Source organism: Solenopsis invicta, chromosome 3, assembly GCF_016802725.1.
Source record: "Solenopsis invicta isolate M01_SB chromosome 3, UNIL_Sinv_3.0, whole genome shotgun sequence".
Taxonomy (NCBI): domain Eukaryota; kingdom Metazoa; phylum Arthropoda; class Insecta; order Hymenoptera; family Formicidae; genus Solenopsis; species Solenopsis invicta.
In genome coordinates, this window is record NC_052666.1 from 7,349,100 (window position 1) to 7,367,058 (window position 17,959).

At 44.2% G+C, this 17,959-nt stretch overlaps 4 protein-coding genes across 4 annotated transcripts in view; 3 read left to right on the plus strand and 1 right to left on the minus strand.

The window, feature by feature from the left end:
* The first annotated feature begins 231 nt into the window (after window positions 1–231).
* On the plus strand, window positions 232–3,292 carry LOC105204278 (DNA endonuclease RBBP8-like). The gene is made up of 10 exons (XM_039447497.1): window positions 232–262; window positions 709–875; window positions 1,009–1,092; window positions 2,047–2,085; window positions 2,222–2,321; window positions 2,404–2,498; window positions 2,724–2,771; window positions 2,855–2,890; window positions 2,973–3,002; window positions 3,091–3,292. Exons 1-10 carry the CDS (start codon window positions 232–234, stop codon window positions 3,241–3,243), a joined length of 783 nt encoding a protein of 260 aa, XP_039303431.1. The 3' UTR covers window positions 3,244–3,292.
* Window positions 3,293–10,119: 6,827 nt separating this feature from the next.
* Window positions 10,120–11,133, plus strand: LOC120357333. Its single transcript, XM_039447498.1, has one exon. It carries the CDS (start codon window positions 10,120–10,122, stop codon window positions 11,131–11,133), a length of 1,014 nt encoding a protein of 337 aa, XP_039303432.1.
* A 281-nt stretch (window positions 11,134–11,414) lies between these two features.
* LOC120357334 lies at window positions 11,415–13,157 on the plus strand. The gene is made up of 3 exons (XM_039447499.1): window positions 11,415–11,544; window positions 11,739–12,620; window positions 12,733–13,157. Exons 1-3 carry the CDS (start codon window positions 11,415–11,417, stop codon window positions 13,155–13,157), a joined length of 1,437 nt encoding a protein of 478 aa, XP_039303433.1.
* A 2,822-nt stretch (window positions 13,158–15,979) lies between these two features.
* The window catches only part of LOC113005576 (fatty acid synthase-like), a 64,527-nt gene continuing 62,547 nt past the window's right edge, over window positions 15,980–17,959 (minus strand). The window contains exon 7 of the mRNA XM_039447500.1: window positions 15,980–16,114. Within this exon, the coding sequence (XP_039303434.1) occupies window positions 15,980–16,114 (135 nt within the window). The remainder of the gene's footprint in view (window positions 16,115–17,959) is intronic.

Consider the following 17,959-nt stretch of genomic DNA (forward strand, 5'->3'; position numbering starts at 1 on the left):
TTTTTTCAAAAAACGAAAATTCCCGGTATTTTTTGAACACACCTCGTACGTACATAAAGTTTCCGTTGTGAGGTTGAATTTTTTGTAATCAAAGAAATGTATGCGTATGTGAAACTCCTTGAAGGTCCCAACAGAGGGAAAAAAATAATTATGCATACTTCAGAAATCAGAAATTTTTCAAAAAACACACATAAGAACAATATCAAATATCATGTGGAGGTGAACAGAAAAATGTGCTCAGGAATAATTATGTTATTAGAAGGTACGTAATGCATACTTCTATAATATTTTGTTTCTATGATATATATGTTACGGGCAAAGTCCGTACAGCGGACGGTGTCAACATTGCCCGGACAATGTCCGGGCAGTGTCGACATTGCCCGGACAATGTCAACACTGTCCACTGTGCAGAATTTGCTCGTAACATATACACAGAGAATATTTCAAAGAATTCGCTCATAAAAAAAACACTCTATATATATTATCGATACTATAAGATAGGTTTAATAAAGAGGTATATTATTTATACATACTTTTGAAAGGAATAAAATTATTCGTTTCAAAAATATGTAGAAAAAAATAACAGACTTTTTATTAAACTCGTCACATAATATCAGTAGTATATCACAAGATACCACAAAACTTGCAACATTAGTCTTTTTTAATTACCGCAAACAAATATTAAACGTGTGATTTATTATTTTACAGACTCGAAAAATGATATTATAAAGCGACTAAAAAGTTTGAAAAGGTTGTCTAGTATTCCGGAACGCTTGATGATAACAGCATCAAGTGGTGGCACATCGTCTGATGAAATCATTGATGATTCACTGAATAGTAAGGCATCTTCGAAAAATATACAAGAAAAGAATTCCGTAAGTTAATATTTTTTTGCTCAAATTGTATAATGCACAATATTTTATTACATAAATAATAATAATCAGATTTGTTGATAATATATCTTATATACATTTATATACATCTTATACACTGACATTCATGTTTCAGGATTTGGAAAAAATATTAACAGCAAAACTGGATAAGTTGACGCAGTCTACAATGAAAGATGTCGATGAAAATGTTAATGAACAGGTATGACGTAAAATGTTTGCAATACAAATTTTAGGTACATATATTTCAAAATTTTCATCAAAATGTTGTTATAATTAACATGATGTTACTTAATTATTTCTTTTATGCTTCTTATAAGTAATTAAATTATAGTTAATGTTTTTTGTATTACAATCTTTTGGTTTATTGGTAGATTCTTTAAATGAAAGTTATTTGATTTATTCTGTATTACTTCGGATACTGTGCTTTGTATTAACTTCCAATTACGATGTTTTTATGACATCTCTTATTCTAAATTTGTAAAATTCTTTTCTTAATTATAAAATCTATTCTATATATGATAAAAACCTATTCTATAAATAATTTTTTCAATACTCTTTATTTCTTAGTAAAGAAACAAATGATATTAATGTTACAAATACAAATAAAATGTATGTACCTAAATAAATGTGTACCTAAATAAGTATTTGAATAAATATGTATTAATTAATATTGTCAGCAATAATATAGAACTTTATAACTTTATAAAAAAGAAAAATTAACTTCATTTTTTGTTTTATTTTTTATTTCTGAAAAGTGTATTTCTGAAAACTCAATGTTCTTTTCATTACTTTTTGTTTTATAATTGTTTTAGTTTTTTTGATAGGCACACATTTTTGATTTCAGGAAGTCATTTTACTTTCTTGTCTTGTTTCAGTTTCGTGTATTTTTTCTCTCGTCTTTTTTTTTATTACTTTGTTTTTAATTGTAATTAATGTATTGACCTTAATCTGTTCAATTTTTTAAAGATTTATGATAACTTTTACATTAAAATCATACAAAATTGAGTATCAAAAATGTATAATATTTTGCTATCAATATTTCAACTGTATAAATATTTTGTATAATTTGAATTGGAAATTGATTGCAGCAATCTCAGTTTATAAGTCCCAACAAGAAGAGAGAGCATATTAATGTACGACGCAAAGCTGACAGAGCAAATTGAGTGGTTCGGATTGCTGGGAATGTGAAAAGGTAATATTAAAATATTATTATACAATATATATATATATATAAAATATATATATATATATATATATATATACACGTAAAGCAAATATTTCTATATGGACAAATATTAATTTTTCTGATTCTGCATGCGATTTTTTAGTATTACAAGAATTTGTCGCTGTCAAAAGACGAACTGCAGAAGAGAAAAAATAAATGCTCACGACATCGACGAAAGTACGAAAGGCCAATAACACCAGAAGGTATATTTATAACGTGTTTCTCATCATTTTTCTGATCATATCTGTGACATGTAAAATATAATATAATCTTTTTACTGAAAAGGATTTTGGAATCCCGAATTTCCTGACACACAGTCGTCGGAACCAGTAGGAAAATGTATAGAACCAGTACTAGAAAAATGTTGCAGTAATTCGAAGGTATTCTATACATTTTAAGTATATTACAAATAAATCATTGAAACTTACATTATAACAGTATTTATCGTTATAACGATAACTACAATTCATTTTTGCATGTTCAGATAAATAATAATATCTGAAATAAGCATGAAAGCAAAAATGTAGTTTTCAATATTTATAATTTATTACGAAAATTATTATTAAACATGTTTAACTGAAATATATGTTATGTAACCCTTTTAGATTTTTCAACCTGAAGAATGCTTCATATTCGATCTCAATCATTCAGAAGTTTGTTTAATTTCTGTTATTAGATCTTAGAACTAATAAATTAATAAATGTATTAAAATTTTAATATGTACGTATTTGTGTAGAGCAATCAATCGGGAGGATGCAATAATGAAAAGGAGGTACGTAGATTGGTATTTAATTCTTTGATAATTAAAGTAAATATTAAAAACTGAAATTTATTCTGTTTTATGTGACTTTTAGATTACAAATGAAGAACACGACCCATTACAAGTGAGTGATTCGAGGATATATTAATAATTTCTTTGTGCATTATTGTGCATTATTGAATAAAAATTCATATCATATTGTACCCTGTTAGACTTCTACATGTGAAACAACCACCGATGTAATCAATGATGTAGACAACCATGATGCAGACAACCATGATGTATTAGACAACCATGATGTATTAGACAACCATGATATAGACAACCATCTTTCAGAGGTATGTAATATAAATTCAATGCTTTAATATCAATTTTCTAAGTACTTATTCTATTATGTGTAATCAGTGTACGCAAAAGATCTCAAAAGTCGCTTATACATTACAATCTTTTTGTGCAAAGATAAAAAAGTGCTGAAAAGCGTTTATTAAGATATAGAGCCAAAAAATTATTTTTTAGTATAGTTAAATTCCCGGGGGTTGAGCTACCTACCGGGCGCGTCTCCGGGTGGCGGATAGGAGAACGGCCGGAGGGGCCCGAGTCCCCCAGGGATAAAATCCTGCGCGGGATTAGGGTACCTCCGGTTAGTGGCGGTTATAATTGGTCTCCCAGGTGTAAAACCCTGCGTGGGGTCAGGAAGGCCGCTACCGCGGACCAACTCCCTAAGCCAAGCTGTAAGCTATCGTGGCGACGGCTGCGTGGCACTGAGGGAGCAGTGTCTTGAACGATGCCTCTGGGGAGCCAGGCGACACCCCAGAGTAAGTAGCCTTACCCACGCATCCGGGGCTCTGTGTGGGCGGTTATTTCCCTAGGTACTCGTGGGACCAAAATGGAAACTCTAAAGTACCATAAAGACGTTGTAGAGGAGATGGAGGGATCGCAGCGCGGGACCTCCAGTGCGGAGGCGGCGGAAGGGGCTGCGGACGGGGCTCATCTGGGCTCTGAAGGCGCTAACGCAGTCAGCTCCGGCTCTCAGGCGAACGCGGTGGGTGCGGATGGGGCTCGCCCGGGTTCCGGAGGCACCACTGCCACCGTCTCAGAGAAAAACTTAGCGCCAGCGGCGGGCCCTCTTGGCAAGAGGAACCGCTCTGGTGCGGAGAAAAGGAGGTCTAAACGGGAACGAGAGAGGTCTCAGTGCGGGACCTCCACGGGCACCGCGACCCCCCCGGTAGCAACGCCGACGTAGACGGAGGGGCACGCCGGCGGCAAACGTCGGAAGGGCTCTACGGACACTCCCCCTTCGGCGGAAGGACCCGCTAAGAAACACAGGGCTCAACACATTGAGACCTATGCCGAGGCGGTGGACCCTTTAACAAGGGTTATCATCCCCGAGGGTTATCCCGAGGAGGAAATCACTGTCGAGCGGCTGGCTCTCCTGAAGCTGGCCGTCAGCAGGGTAATCAGTGGGATCCGGGAAGGACCCATTCCATGCTTCCGTCGCACCTGCCTTAGGGGAAGGGCCGCGGTAATCTTAAACAGGGATGAGGCAACCCTAATCTGGCTCACTGAGCAGATGGGGAACATCTCTCACTGGGAAAACGCCAAGCTCAGGGTGGTGGGGCCGGAGGTGCTTCAAAGGCAGCACAGGGCCGTGGTCTGGGTCCCGGGGGCTCCCGATGAACCGGCCGCAGTCCTGGAGCGGTTGGAGAGGCAGAATCCTGGGCTCAGCACCGGGAACTGGAAGATTATGGCTGAGAACGTAGGGGCTACCAGGGATGGTAGGAACCTGGTTCTCAGGATTCCAGAGTCCAGCGTTTTCAAATTGAAAGCGCTAGACTTCAAGCCCTACCTCGGGCTCGACCAGGTCACCTTCAAGGTGAGCGGGGCCCAAGGTGGGAATAGGAAGGGCGAGAAGGGGCCCCCTGTGGACGAATCATAAAGTTCGATCGTCCTGAGGTGACCTTTACTCAGATCAACTTGCAACACAGCAAAGGGGCCTCGGCGATTCTGTCAAGGAAACAAACTGCGGTGCACACAGCCATTTCACTGATACAAGAACCTTGGCTCGTCCGGGGCCGTATCAGTGGCGTGGCAGCATGCGGGAGGTTATTTAAGCCTCCAACAGCCGAAAAGCCCAGAGCCTGCGTAGCGGTGAAAAGCGCTGACGCTCGACTAATCCCGCATTTATGTTCCAGAGATGTGGTAGCGGTCGAGCTTGACGTTGCCGATTCCTTGGGAAGCAGGAGGAGGGTGGTGGTGTGCTCCGCGTATTTTCCCCACGACGAGGGGGCCCCACCGCCGCCGGAACCGGTGACCAGACTGGTAGAGTACTGCCAGAGTGAGCGGCTTCCCCTGATAGTGGATTGCGATGCTAACTTGCACCACACGGTCTGGGGGGGCACGGATACCAACGATAGAGGTAGGAGGCTGTTAAAATTTCTAGCGTCGACAGACCTGGAGATTCTCAACAGAGGTAACAAGACTACCTTTTGCACGGCGGTGAGGAGAGAGGTTCTCAATCTTACTGTCTGTTCTAGGTGTATATCGAGGGATGTGGTCGGATAGACGGTCTCGCGCGAAACTTCACTGTGAGATCATAGGCAAATAACCTTCAAGCTGGCCTGGGCCAGAAGCGAGGTGACGACGTTCAGGGACCCCAGAAGGACCGATTGGGACTCCTATCGGGTGGACTTGAAATGCCATCTCGAGGGCTTCCCAAGGTGGCACGGGAACGAGGAGGAACTGGAGCTCTGCGTGGATCATCTGCAGAGGGCTCTGGTGGAGAGCTACGAACGGAACTGTCCAGAGAGGGCGGTTAAGAACTCCAGGGGCAACTCCTGGTGGAGTCCCAAGCTGCAGGAGCTCAGAAGTGCGGCTCGGAGAGCCTGGAATAGGGCCAGGAACACGGGCCGCCAGCCGGACTGGAAACTTCACAGAAGGGCCCAGAAAAACTACAGAGACTCTGTGGTAAGGGCAAAGAAAAAGAGCTGGAGAGAGTTCTGCGAGTCGGTAGAGGGCGTGCCCGAGACCGCAAGACTATTCAGGATCCTAGCCAGAAACCCAGACTCCGTCCTGGACTCCATTAGTCTCCCTGATGGGACAATGGTAACCGGGGAGCGGTGTCTGGTGCACCTGCTGGAGGTCAGCTTTCCGGGCTTTCGCAAGGAGCACGGTGAACTATTCGCCCATGATGCGGCGGGCTCGCGCAGGACTCGCAAGGCGGACTGGGAATTAGCGGACAGCATTGTCAAGCCCGGAAAAGTGAGATGGGCGATAAACACCTTCAAAACCTTTAAGTCGGCGGGACCAGATAAAATCTTTCAGGCTCTTCTACAGGAGGGGCTGGAGCTGATCGTGGGACCTCTGACAAGGACTTTGAGGGCATGTTTGGCTCTGGGCCATACGCCTAGTGCATGGAAACTAGGGAGAGTGGTATTCATCCCAAAAGCGGGAAGAGTGAGCTACTCCTCTGCTAAAGACTTCAGACCGATAAGTCTGACTTCGTTTCTCCTGAAGACTCTGGAGAAATTGTTCGACGCGTATGTAAGGGACGTTGTCCTCCTGCGGCGCCCCTTGCACTGCGTGCAGCACGCATACCGCATGGGCTACTCCACGGGCTCTTCATGCGACTGTGTCATTTATCGAGGGGCAACTAGAGAGGGGCGGCAATGCGGTGGGCACCTTCTTAGACATAGAGGGTGCTATCAACAACACCCCGCACAAAGTGGTGTGTGAAGAAGCGTTGCACAGGGGTGTGTCGGAGAAACTCGTGGAGTGGATCCGGGGCATGCTAGGGCGACGAGTTGTAGCTTCGTTGGGAACAGCGAGGGTCAGTGGATGGGTGGAGAGGGGGTACCCCCAGGGCGGGGTACTCTCTCTACTGCTATGGTGCCTGGTGGTAGATGGGCTGCTTGAGAGGCTGAGTGAGAGGGGCTTCTTCGTTCAGGGCTACGCTGACGACGTGGCTCTGCTAGTGCAAGGCCCCTTTCTCGGGCCTCTCTTGGAGCTTATGCAGAACGCACTGAGAACAGTAGAGCGATAGTGCAGGGGGACCGGTTTGTCAGTGAATCCCCTGAAAACGGGGATCGTTGTTTTCACTCACAAATATAAAGTGGGCGCTATAAAGGTGCCCATCTTTGAAGGTACAAGGCTAGCCCCAGCGGAGTCAGTAAAATATCTGGGAGTGACCGTAGATAAGAAGCTATCCTGGAGGAAACATCTTGAAAGCTGCTGTAATAGTCTGTGTTCTTACTTCTGGATGTGCAGGAGAATCGTGGGCCAGACGTGGGGGCTGAAGCCCAGGATGGTCTGTTGGATCTATACTGCAATACTTTGACCCAGGCTCACCTATGCAGCAGTTGTGTGGTGGCCTAGGGTGCGGAAGAAAGCGGCGGTGATGGCGCTCGAGCACATCAGGGCTTTGATTTTAAGAGGGGCCCTGGGTGCGATGCGAACCACGCCGGAAGCAGCTATGAGCATTTTGCTCGGGATTGAATCACTTCACTAGGTGGTGGTGGGGACGGCGGCGATCGCTGCACACCGACTTGCCTGTGAACTGAAGTGGAAGGAGGGGACTGCGCATACTAAGTTCCCCGGCAGCGTGCTGACCGACTCCATCTTCAGAATGAGGCAGGACAGGATGCCAGCAGTTCGAGCCCTGGACAGGCGCTTTAAAGTGCAGGTCACAGGGTTCGCGGTCGAGATTAAACTCTGGGCATCGGTTCAGGCCTGGGACGGGGACGTCTGGTTTACAGATGGCTCCAAGACGGGCACGAGCTCCGGCGCGGGCATTGTTTGCCGACAGAGGAGGGTGGCGGAAAGCCTGCCCCTGGATGGGTACGCCACAGTTTTCCAGACGGAGATCGTGGCGATCCTGAGATGTGCCCAATTGGCCCTGGAAGTGAGGGAGACAGGTGGGCGTGTGAGAATATGCTCGGACAGTCAAGCTGCTATCAAGGCATTCAAAGCTCTGATTTACATCTCGCGGCTGGTGTCGGACTGCAGAAATGCACTGGAGAAGCTTGCGAAGGACAAAGAAGTTATCGTGACCTTGACCTGTGTCCCCAGTCACTCGGGGATTGAGGGCAATGAGGAGGCCGGTCGGCTCGCCAGGGCCGCATCAAGAATGGAGGTGTTCGGGCCGGGACCGGTGCTGGGGCTCCTTTTCTGCCTTGGCAGGGAGAGGCTTCGGGCCTGGCTACGGGACGAGCACCTCAAGTTTTGGAAAAATGAGCTGAGGACCAATTGTCGACAGGCCTGTGCTCTACTAGGGGAAACTCCCAGTGAGGGCCTAGTCGGGGACATAAGGTCCTTGAGCAGAAGGGACGCCAGGCTAATTGTGCAAATACTGACTGGCCATGGAGCCCTCAATTACCACATGCACAGGCTGGGCCGTTCTGATACGGCCGAGTGTAGGGCCGATGGGGAGGAAGAGGAGACAAGTCTCCACATTCTCTGTGACTGTCCGGCCTATGCGTGGCTGAGACTGAAACTGCTAGGCTCGACATTTCCCGAGCCAGGGCCGATTAGCAGGCTACCTATGAGAGACCTGAGTCTCTTTTGGGCGGAATCGGGGCTCCCATAGGTGGCAAACGACTGGAGGGTGACACAATGGACTGTCTGCGTGCCGTAGGCGGATCTTCGACCAGAGGACCGGCCCTTCAGTTTTATTATTTTTATTATTATTATAGTTAAATTCTATATTAAGTTTAATCAAAATGTATCCCGTGTGATGTTTCATAATTTTTGAATGCGAAGATGTAAATTCCGCAGTGGATATCAATCTGTTAGTGTTTGGTACGCGTGTCATCGTTGTCGCTCGGTTTCCATTGCGCGTCTTTGAGGTTGATTCGTTTTCATCGCATTTTTGCGATTGCCCTATTTTCATCGCTTACTCCGTTTTTCTCGTGAGTTTTCCCTTGGCAACAAGCCTCCGTTTGCGCATATTCCCATAAAGCGTCGTGCGTCTTAGACAGGTAAATATTCGCGTTTCCGATTGTCTTTTTTGATCCCGATTTCTGTGCTGTTCTCGCGCTCCGCGATCACAATTATTCATAATTCAGTCACCGATGCGTGCGGACGTATCTGTACATTTTTTCATTTAAGTTTTTCAGGCGTGTCAATATTTTTGTACACCGTTTTCGCAAAAGCTGTAGTGTGTTCAATGTTTTTTAAATAAATTTATTAAAGAAATTAGAGAATTAGCCAGCAATTCTCGACCGCGCGTTTTCTTGTGAGTTATTTGGTGCAAAACGCGCGAACAGGGCACAAGCCCCAGATTTTGAGAGCCATTCTCGAATCGAACATTTTTATGGTCCTTCGAGCCGAATATTTCGCTCCGGATTATTCTGCACAATATCAGAACATCGGCTACAGCGGATTCCAGCGGGTCAAGGCTTCGGTTGTTAATTGCCCATCAACACGACACGATCTCCTGAGCGTCATTTTCCGGTCAGAGGAATTCACGGCTAAACAACATCGCAGTCAAACGTACACTGCAGCAAATACAACTCTTCCGGCCGAACGCACATTCGGGGCGGCCGGCGTTTCCTGAGCGCAGCTACAGTTCAGAGCATCGGGAAGCAGGCATCTGGGCGATTGGACTACGTTTCTCCAGGGAGCCCTCCCAGAAGGTGACGACGATTCTTCAGCGGCGTCTAGCGATCGGTATATCTTCACGCAGCAGCACGGGCTCTCAGCGGTCGACTTCGCAGATCGAGCAAAGAGGCACGGACATTCAGCGGTCGGCGTTGCACGCAGCCAGTAACGAGCATCCCGACAATCTGCGCATTCACCAGGAGACCGTCTCAGACGACGACGTCATCCACGGGGAGAACCTTTCGGCCCTTACATTAATTATTAATTGATAATTTAGTAAGGTAAGGGAAACTGTTGTTATTGTTGTTGCCGAGCCGTTTCTCCTTTATTTTTGCATCGCGTGCGCCCGCGTCTTTCATTTCACTATGCCGAACGAAGATATCGCCGCGCTCAAGAAGCAGCGCTCCATCATTAAAGGTTCGTGTACACGAATTAAGACATATGTAGACTCAGTAGTCGCAATTTCTCCGTCAATAATCGCTCTACTCGAGGAACGAAAAATAAAGCTAGATCATTATTGGATGGAGTATGATAGGGTACAAACGCGAATAGAGCTCGCCGATGAATCGGAGACTGTCGATCGCGTGACATTCGAAGACCAATTTTATGCGTTATCATCTAAGGCTCGCTAATTAGTCGTAAAGGCCATGTTGGCGACGCGTACGCCGAGTCCATCCTTTCCGGTCTCGATAAGTTCTCGCGATACAGCTGAATCGGTCACGCACGTCCACCTTCCTAAATTAAATCTGCCTACATTTTCCGGGAAATACGACGAGTGGTTTCCCTTCTATGACACTTTTGTATCACTCACACTTTCCAACGTTACTCTAAATAACATTAAAAAATTTCAATATTTGAGGGCGTCTCTTACTGGTGACGCGAGTAACGTAATTAATTCTTTGGAAATTTCGGATACGAATTATGAGGTCGCATGGACCCTCCTCAAGCATCGATACGACAAGAGAATCATTGTTCAAAATCATATAAAGGCATTAATGGAATTGCCATCTATGGCGAAGGAAAACCACTTGGAGTTAAGAAAAATTGCGGACGGTGCCGCAAAACATTTGCATGCTCTCCACGCTCTAAGACGTCCAACTTCTCATTGGGACGACCTACTCGTACACATACTTAGCTCGAAACTTGATGCGGTTACGCTCAGAGAATGGCAGTCGGCATTGATCGGCGCTGAATTGCCAACACTCCAGCAATTTTTTGATTTTACCACTCACCAATGTCAGATGCTCGAAGCTACTAACGGAATTAGCGCACCGACTTCAAAGGCATCTCAGTCAGTTTCCAAACGCCACTCCTCATGTACAGCAACTATACGTCCAAAGTGCAATTATTGCAGTGGCGAACATTTAATTTACCGCTGCAAACAATTTCTAGCTCTTCCAGTTCAGCGTAGAATCACGAAAATACGTAGCCGTAAGATTTGCGCGAATTGCTTACGATCCACGTCGCACGTAGCTAATAAATGTGCTTCGGGTAGTTGCAGGGTTTGTCAAGCCAAACACAATACTCTGCTACACTCATCCAGCTCCGCATCGGAAACATCTGAGCACAACGCAAATCCTGATGATACCACGCCGTCCGGTTCTGCCACAGTTCTAGCGGCGCATGCATCGGGCACGGACGCACGGCTTGATCTCGATTAACAGTAGCTTTAGTATACTATCAACAGCCGTCGTTCACGCCTTCGACATAAATGGCTCACCTCATTCATGCCGAGTACTTCTGGACTGCGGATCAGAAATTAATCTTATTTCAAAACACTTTTTAGATACTCTCGGGATTATTTCGCGTCCGTCTAACATAACCATTTCAGGGGTAAACGGAACGATTTCTACAGCCAATCAAAAGGTCAATTTGAAATTGCAATCGCGCATAAACTCATACACAGCTAGAGTGCATCGTCGCGGACAAAGTGACAGACAGAATGCCGGCACTCTCATTGAAGCGCAATAAATTCCTCATTCCCCAGAATTTAAAGCTAGCCGATCCTCACTTTGACGTGTCATCTGAAATTGACGTTCTAATAGGAAATGACTTATTCTGGGAGCTATTGTGTATTGGACAGATCAGGGCCACACGAGATCATCCCATATTATAAAAGATGCGGCTGGGCTGGATTTTAGCAGGGCGATTGCGAGGCCTCGCATTGCCTTCAAGGGTGCATTCTCTTCACGCTTCAGCAACAGATACTCAATTACATGAGCAGTTGAATCGTTTTGGCAATTGAACGACAGTATTATTCCTTCAGATACTCGTACATCAGAAGAAAATTTTTGCAAACAGCATTTCATCAGCAATGTCACACAGACCTCGCAAAGTCGGTACATTGTCAAACTCCCCGTCAAGGAGCATCTCATCAGTAAGCTTGGAGATTCTCAAGCCGCTGCCCTCAAACGATTATTCTCACTAGAAAGACGTTTTCGTCGCGATCCTCAATTAAAACTTCAATACTCACAATTCATTGACGAATATCTTTCGCTGGGTCACATGCGATTGATAAATGCACTGCCCGAAGAAAGATCAGTAAATTTTTATTTGCCTCATCATTGCGTATACAAGGTAACCGATCAGTCTTCAAAGTTGCGCGTTGTATTTGATGCTTCTTGCAAAACGATCAGCGGTATCTCTCTAAATGATGCTTTGATGGTGGGCCCAGTCATTCAGCAGGAGTTGGCATCCATCCTGACGCGTCTTCGTATTTTTCAATACGTAATTTCTGCCGATATTATCAAAATGTACCGGCAAATTTTGGTAGATCCTTCACAAACAAGCCTGCAGAGAATTCTTTGGCGCAGCGATCCCAATTCGGATGTCCAGACATACGAATTATCGACCTTGACATACGGTACATCATCGACATCATTCCTGGCAACCAGATGCCTCAAGAATTTGGCCGAACAACATGCTTCCATTTATCCTATTGGCTCCACTTGTGTCCAGCGTGATTTTTACGTTGACGACATGCTATCAGGGGCGGATACGATTGAGGAAGTCAGTCGTATTCGGGATGAAACAATTCAATTGTTGCGTCGAGGCTCTTTCGAGCTGAGCAAGTGGGCTTCTAATTGTCGCAAATTGCTCGAAGCAGTCGACAACAGAAATGGCGAAGTAGTCAACATAGATGATCGAAGTCATTTCTCTATTCTAGGAATTCAATGGAATCAAATCAGCGACACCTTTCATTTTTCATGCAAGCTTAATACTACTCTTGACGTTGTATCCAAGCGTGTCATTTTCATCAGAAGTTTCAAGGTTGTTTGATCCTCTCGGCCTCCTCGGCCCAGTTATTGTTACGGCAAAACTCATTTTACAAGAGCTGTGGCAGTCCGGGGTCTATTGGGATGAATCAGTACCTCAAGATATTCATTCTCGTTGGTCAAAACTTAGATCACAGTTGTCCCACATCAATCAGTTGCAAATTCCACGCTGTGTCAAGCCAAACTCAAACTCCACCGTCATTGAAGTACATAGTTTCTGCGACGCTAGTCAACGAGCTTACGGAGCTTGCGTATACATTCGCGTCGAGCTTGGACTAGGCAAATATCAATCTGAACTGTTATGTTCGAGATCTCGCGTTGCTCCCCTCAAGGCCGTGTCTCTGCCCAAGCTGGAATTATGCGCTGCCGTTCTGTTGGCAAGACTGATAACCAAGGTGAAGAGTCGTTAAGTTTCGCACGCATTCAAACATTTCTCTGGTCGGATTCCACGATCACGTTAAACTGGATAACGTCTTCCTCTAGAAAGTGGGCTGTTTTCGTTGCCAATCGAGTGGGCGAGATACAGCGATTGACCGATCCTGGAAGCTGGCGTCACATTTCTTCGTCAAATAATTCCGCTGACATTCTCTCCCGCGGCGTAAGCCCTATGGAATTAATCGCCGAATGACAATACATATCGCTAAATGGTGGCACGGTCCCGATTTCCTCCAGCTCGATGATAATCTCTGGCCGAGTAGCAGTTTCGTTCACATGGGCGAGGATATGCCGGAAAGAAGGAAGACCGTTGCGGTCGCATCCGTCATTGGTGAGTGTATCGTTAGCAAATTAACAAGCAAGTTCTCTAATCTCAATAAGATAAGCCGTATTGTGGCATACGAGGTGTGTTCAAAAAGTATCGCGAATTTTGTGTTTTTTCAAAAATTATTTATTAATTCATGAATATCTATTTTGTCCCCTTCAAAGTAATCCCCATGAGATATTATACACTTGTGCCAACGGTTTTTCCAATCTTCGAAGCACTTCAAAAAATCATTTTTTTTTATCTTGTTCAGCTCCTCCTTCGATGCCGTCTTTATCTCGTCAAGCGTAGCGTAACGTCGTCCTTTTATGGGCCTCTTCAGTTTAGGGAATAAGAAAAAGTCACAGGGGGCCAGATCTGGGGAATACGGTCGCTGCGGCATCATTAGTGTGTTGTTTTTGGCCAAAAAGTCGCGCACAAGCAACGATGTGTGAGCAGGGGCGTTATCGTGGTGCAAAAGCCAATTTTTGTTCTTCCATAAATCCGGGCGTTTCTGGCGGATTGCTTCGCGCAAATTGCGCATAACTTGCAGGTAATATTCCTTATTGACCGTTCTACCCTGTGGCAAGAACTCATGATGCACCACGCCCCTGCAATCGAAGAAAACTGTCAGCAAAACTTTCACATTCGACCGAACTTGGCGCGCTTTTTTCGGTCTTGGTTCGTGCGGCAGCTTCCATTGAGATGATTGAGCTTTGGTTTCCACGTCATAACCATAAACCCACGATTCGTCACCAGTTATGACCCTCTGGAGCAAATTTGGGTCGTCGCTGACAGAGTCCAACATCTCATTAGCAATGTTCATGCGATGCTGTTTTTGGTCGCAATTGAGCAATTTTGGTACGAATTTCGCGGCGACCCGTCTCATGCCCAAATCATTGATAAAAATCGAATGGCACGAGCCAATCGATATGTTTAGGTCCTCAGCAACTTCTCTAACGGTGATTCGACGATTGGCCAATACCATTTTCTCCACTTCATTAATTTTTTCGTCTGTTGTTGAAGTGCTCGGGCGTCCGGCACGCTCTTCGTCGTTCACATCTTCTCGGCCTTCTGAGAACATTTTGTACCACCGATAAACGTTGCTTCGGTCCAAGGTAGCTTCTCCGTATGCCACAGTCAACATTCGGAATGCATCCGCGCACTTAATTTCGTTTTTCACACAAAATTTGATACAGGCTCTTTGATCCATTTTTTTGAATAGGTAAAAATCGAAGACGATCCAAAACACGTGCAAGCAAAGCAGCTGTCAACAATTAAGTGAACATTCAAAATGGCCGAGCTTTTCGGCATAAGTGAGAGACATGAGTACCAACATAACGCCACAAAAAGATCAAAATTCGAATATACGTAACCCGCGAAAATTCAAAATTCGCGATTCTTTTTGAACACACCTCGTATTGTTTGCGATTTCGGAGAAATCGGCGTCCGGACAAGCCTATTCGCTTGGTATCCCCAGACGAGAAGTCACTCGCACTCTCTATCATGTGTCGATCCGTACAGAAACGGACATTCGTCGATGAATATAGAGCTTTGAGCGATGGGAGCAACATTAGTATCTCAAGTAATTTACTATCGTTGTCTCCATTCATGGACGAGGCAGGTTTAATGCGGGTCGGTGATAGATTAAAGAATGCTAACATATCTTTCGACTCGTGTCATCCGATATTACTGCCGCGCAGCGACAATTTAACTAGACTTATCATAGAGCATGAGCATGTTCGCAACTTGCACGCAGGGACGCTGGCCACCATGGCGGCCGTCAGACAGCGATATTGGCCGTTGGCAATACGATCAACAACCCGAAAAATTGTTCAAAACTGTATTACGTGCTTTAAAGCCAAACCACGTCAGTCGGAAGCCGTCATGGGCTCACTCCCGGCGAGTCGAGTTACGATATCCCGGCCGTTCTCTCGCTGCGGAATCGACTACGCAGGGCCAGTGATCTTGCGAGAGGGAAAGAGAAGAAACTCGCGAAATCACAAAGCCTATATAGCGATATTTGTGTGCTTTACTACGAAGGCGGTTCACGTTGAGCTCGTAAGTGATCTCACGACCGAAGCTTTCCTTGGAGCATTCAGGCGATTTATCTCGCGAAGGGGGAGGCCGGCTCATATGTTTTCCGATAATGGAACCATCTTCGTGGGCGCACAAAACCGACTTAGTGAATTCTACAAAATTTATAACGAGCAACAAATCAGATATTAAGCAATTCCTCTATGATCAGGAAATTTCTTGGAGTTTTATACCTCCTAACACCCCTCATTTCGGCGGGCTTTGGGAGGCAGCAGTTAAGTCTGCGAAGTTTCACATGGCCCGAATCATAGGCAATGCTCACTTAACATTCGAAAAGATGCAGACTTCACTCTGCGAAATCGAGGCGATTTTAAATTCACGCCCTATCACGCCTTTGAGTTCGGATCCAAACGACTTAGAATTTATCACACCGGGTCATTTTCTGGTCGGCACGCTCTAAACAGTTTTCCTTACAGCGACATAAGCAACGTTCCTGAGAACCGCCTCGTGCGCTGGCAAAGGTAGAGCAGCTTCGACAGCACTTTTGGCAGCGGTGGAGTACAGAGTACCTCCACTCCTTACAGGAACGCACTAAGTGGAGGAGTAGCAAGGGAGCGCAATTATCACCAAATCAAATGGTGCTAGTAAGACAACAAAATTTAGCACCAATGCAGTGGGTTCTGGGTCGCGTCCAGGAAACTCATCCAGGGTCGGACGGGGTGGCGAGAACAGCCACTATTAAAACTGCCAAAGGTGTTTTCGTGCGTCCGCTATCGCGGCTTGCGATATTGCCAATAGACAATTGAATTACGGCAATATCAATGTATTTTTAAACTTTTGTTCTAAATTTGATCACAATTCATTCATATTTGTCAAATAGCATATTCCCGCGCGAGAGCTAGAGTGTTAAGCGCGTACTTGTCACACCTTTTTTTTTTTTTGAAGTTGGTCCTTTCAAGGGGGGCGGCATTGTTCGGTACGCGCGTCATCGTTGTCGCTCGGTTTCCATTGCGCCTCTTTGAGTTTGATTCGTTTTCATCGCATTTTTGCGATTGCCCTATTTTCATCGCTTACTCCGTTTTTCTCGCGAGTTTTTCCTTGGCAACAAGCCTCCGTTTGCGCATATTCCCATAAAGCTTCGTGCGTCTTACAAGCAAACCTACCCAACTGTTACACTCCGATTTTGATGAGTTTTGAATATGTTGTAGTCTAGGTCAAAATAAGAGACACGTATTTTTTTATAAGGGCCCATACGCACTTTTAGGGGATGAAACACCTCTTTGAAGAAAAAGACTTTTTTCTTTCGAAGCGTATATCGTCGAAACTATAAGAGATAGAAAAAAATGTTCTAATTAAAAGTTAAATGGCATGAAAAGTACTTTACAACAGTGATAAAAAAAATTTTTTTTTTAATTTTTTTTATACTTTTCCTCATCACTTACCAATTTTTTTCAAAATTTTTATTTCTTTTTATAAGCGGAATAAAGCTTATTTTATTACGAATCCAACGATGTATAACAAAGTTATATTCCGACATTCCCATTTGCCAAAAATAATTAAAAACTTTTCTATACTCATGGTACGCGCACCCGTCCGTGTGCTACGGAAGTGTCCCTTTCCGATTTTGACGAGTTTTTAATATGTTATAATATAAATAAAAATATGGGACACGCATTTTTTATACGCCCATATAACCGTTAAGGGGGTGAAACACGCTGTTGAAAAAAATCGATTGTTTAATTTCTGAGGTAATACTGTCGAAACGGTAAAAGATATAAAAAAAAGTTTCAAATAAAAGTTTTATGGCTTTCTATGTACTTTATAACCGTTCGCTCAGGTTTTTTGAAAATGTCATTTTTCTCAAAATCTTCTTCCCTCCTCTTCTAAATTTTTGAAAAATTTAAAATTTATCTTATTTTTGATATAAGATAAATTTTAAATTTTTCAAAAATTTAGAAGAGGAGGGAAGAAGATTTTGAGAAAAATGACATTTTCAAAAAACCTGAGCGAACGGTTATAAAGTACATAGAAAGCCATAAAACTTTTATTTGAAACTTTTTTTTATATCTTTTACCGTTTCGACAGTATTACCTCAGAAATTAAACAATCGATTTTTTTCAACAGCGTGTTTCACCTCCTTAACGGTTATATGGGCGTATAAAAAATGCGTGTCCCATATTTTTATTTATATTATAACATATTAAAAACTCGTCAAAATCGGAAAGGGACACTTCCGTAGCACACGGACGGGTGCGCGTACCATGAGTATAGAAAAGTTTTTAATTATTTTTGGCAAATGGGAATGTCGGAATATAACTTTGTTATACATCGTTGGATTCGTAATAAAATAAGCTTTATTCCGCTTATAAAAAGAAATAAAAATTTTGAAAAAAATTGGTAAGTGATGAGGAAAAGTATAAAAAAAATTTAAAAAAA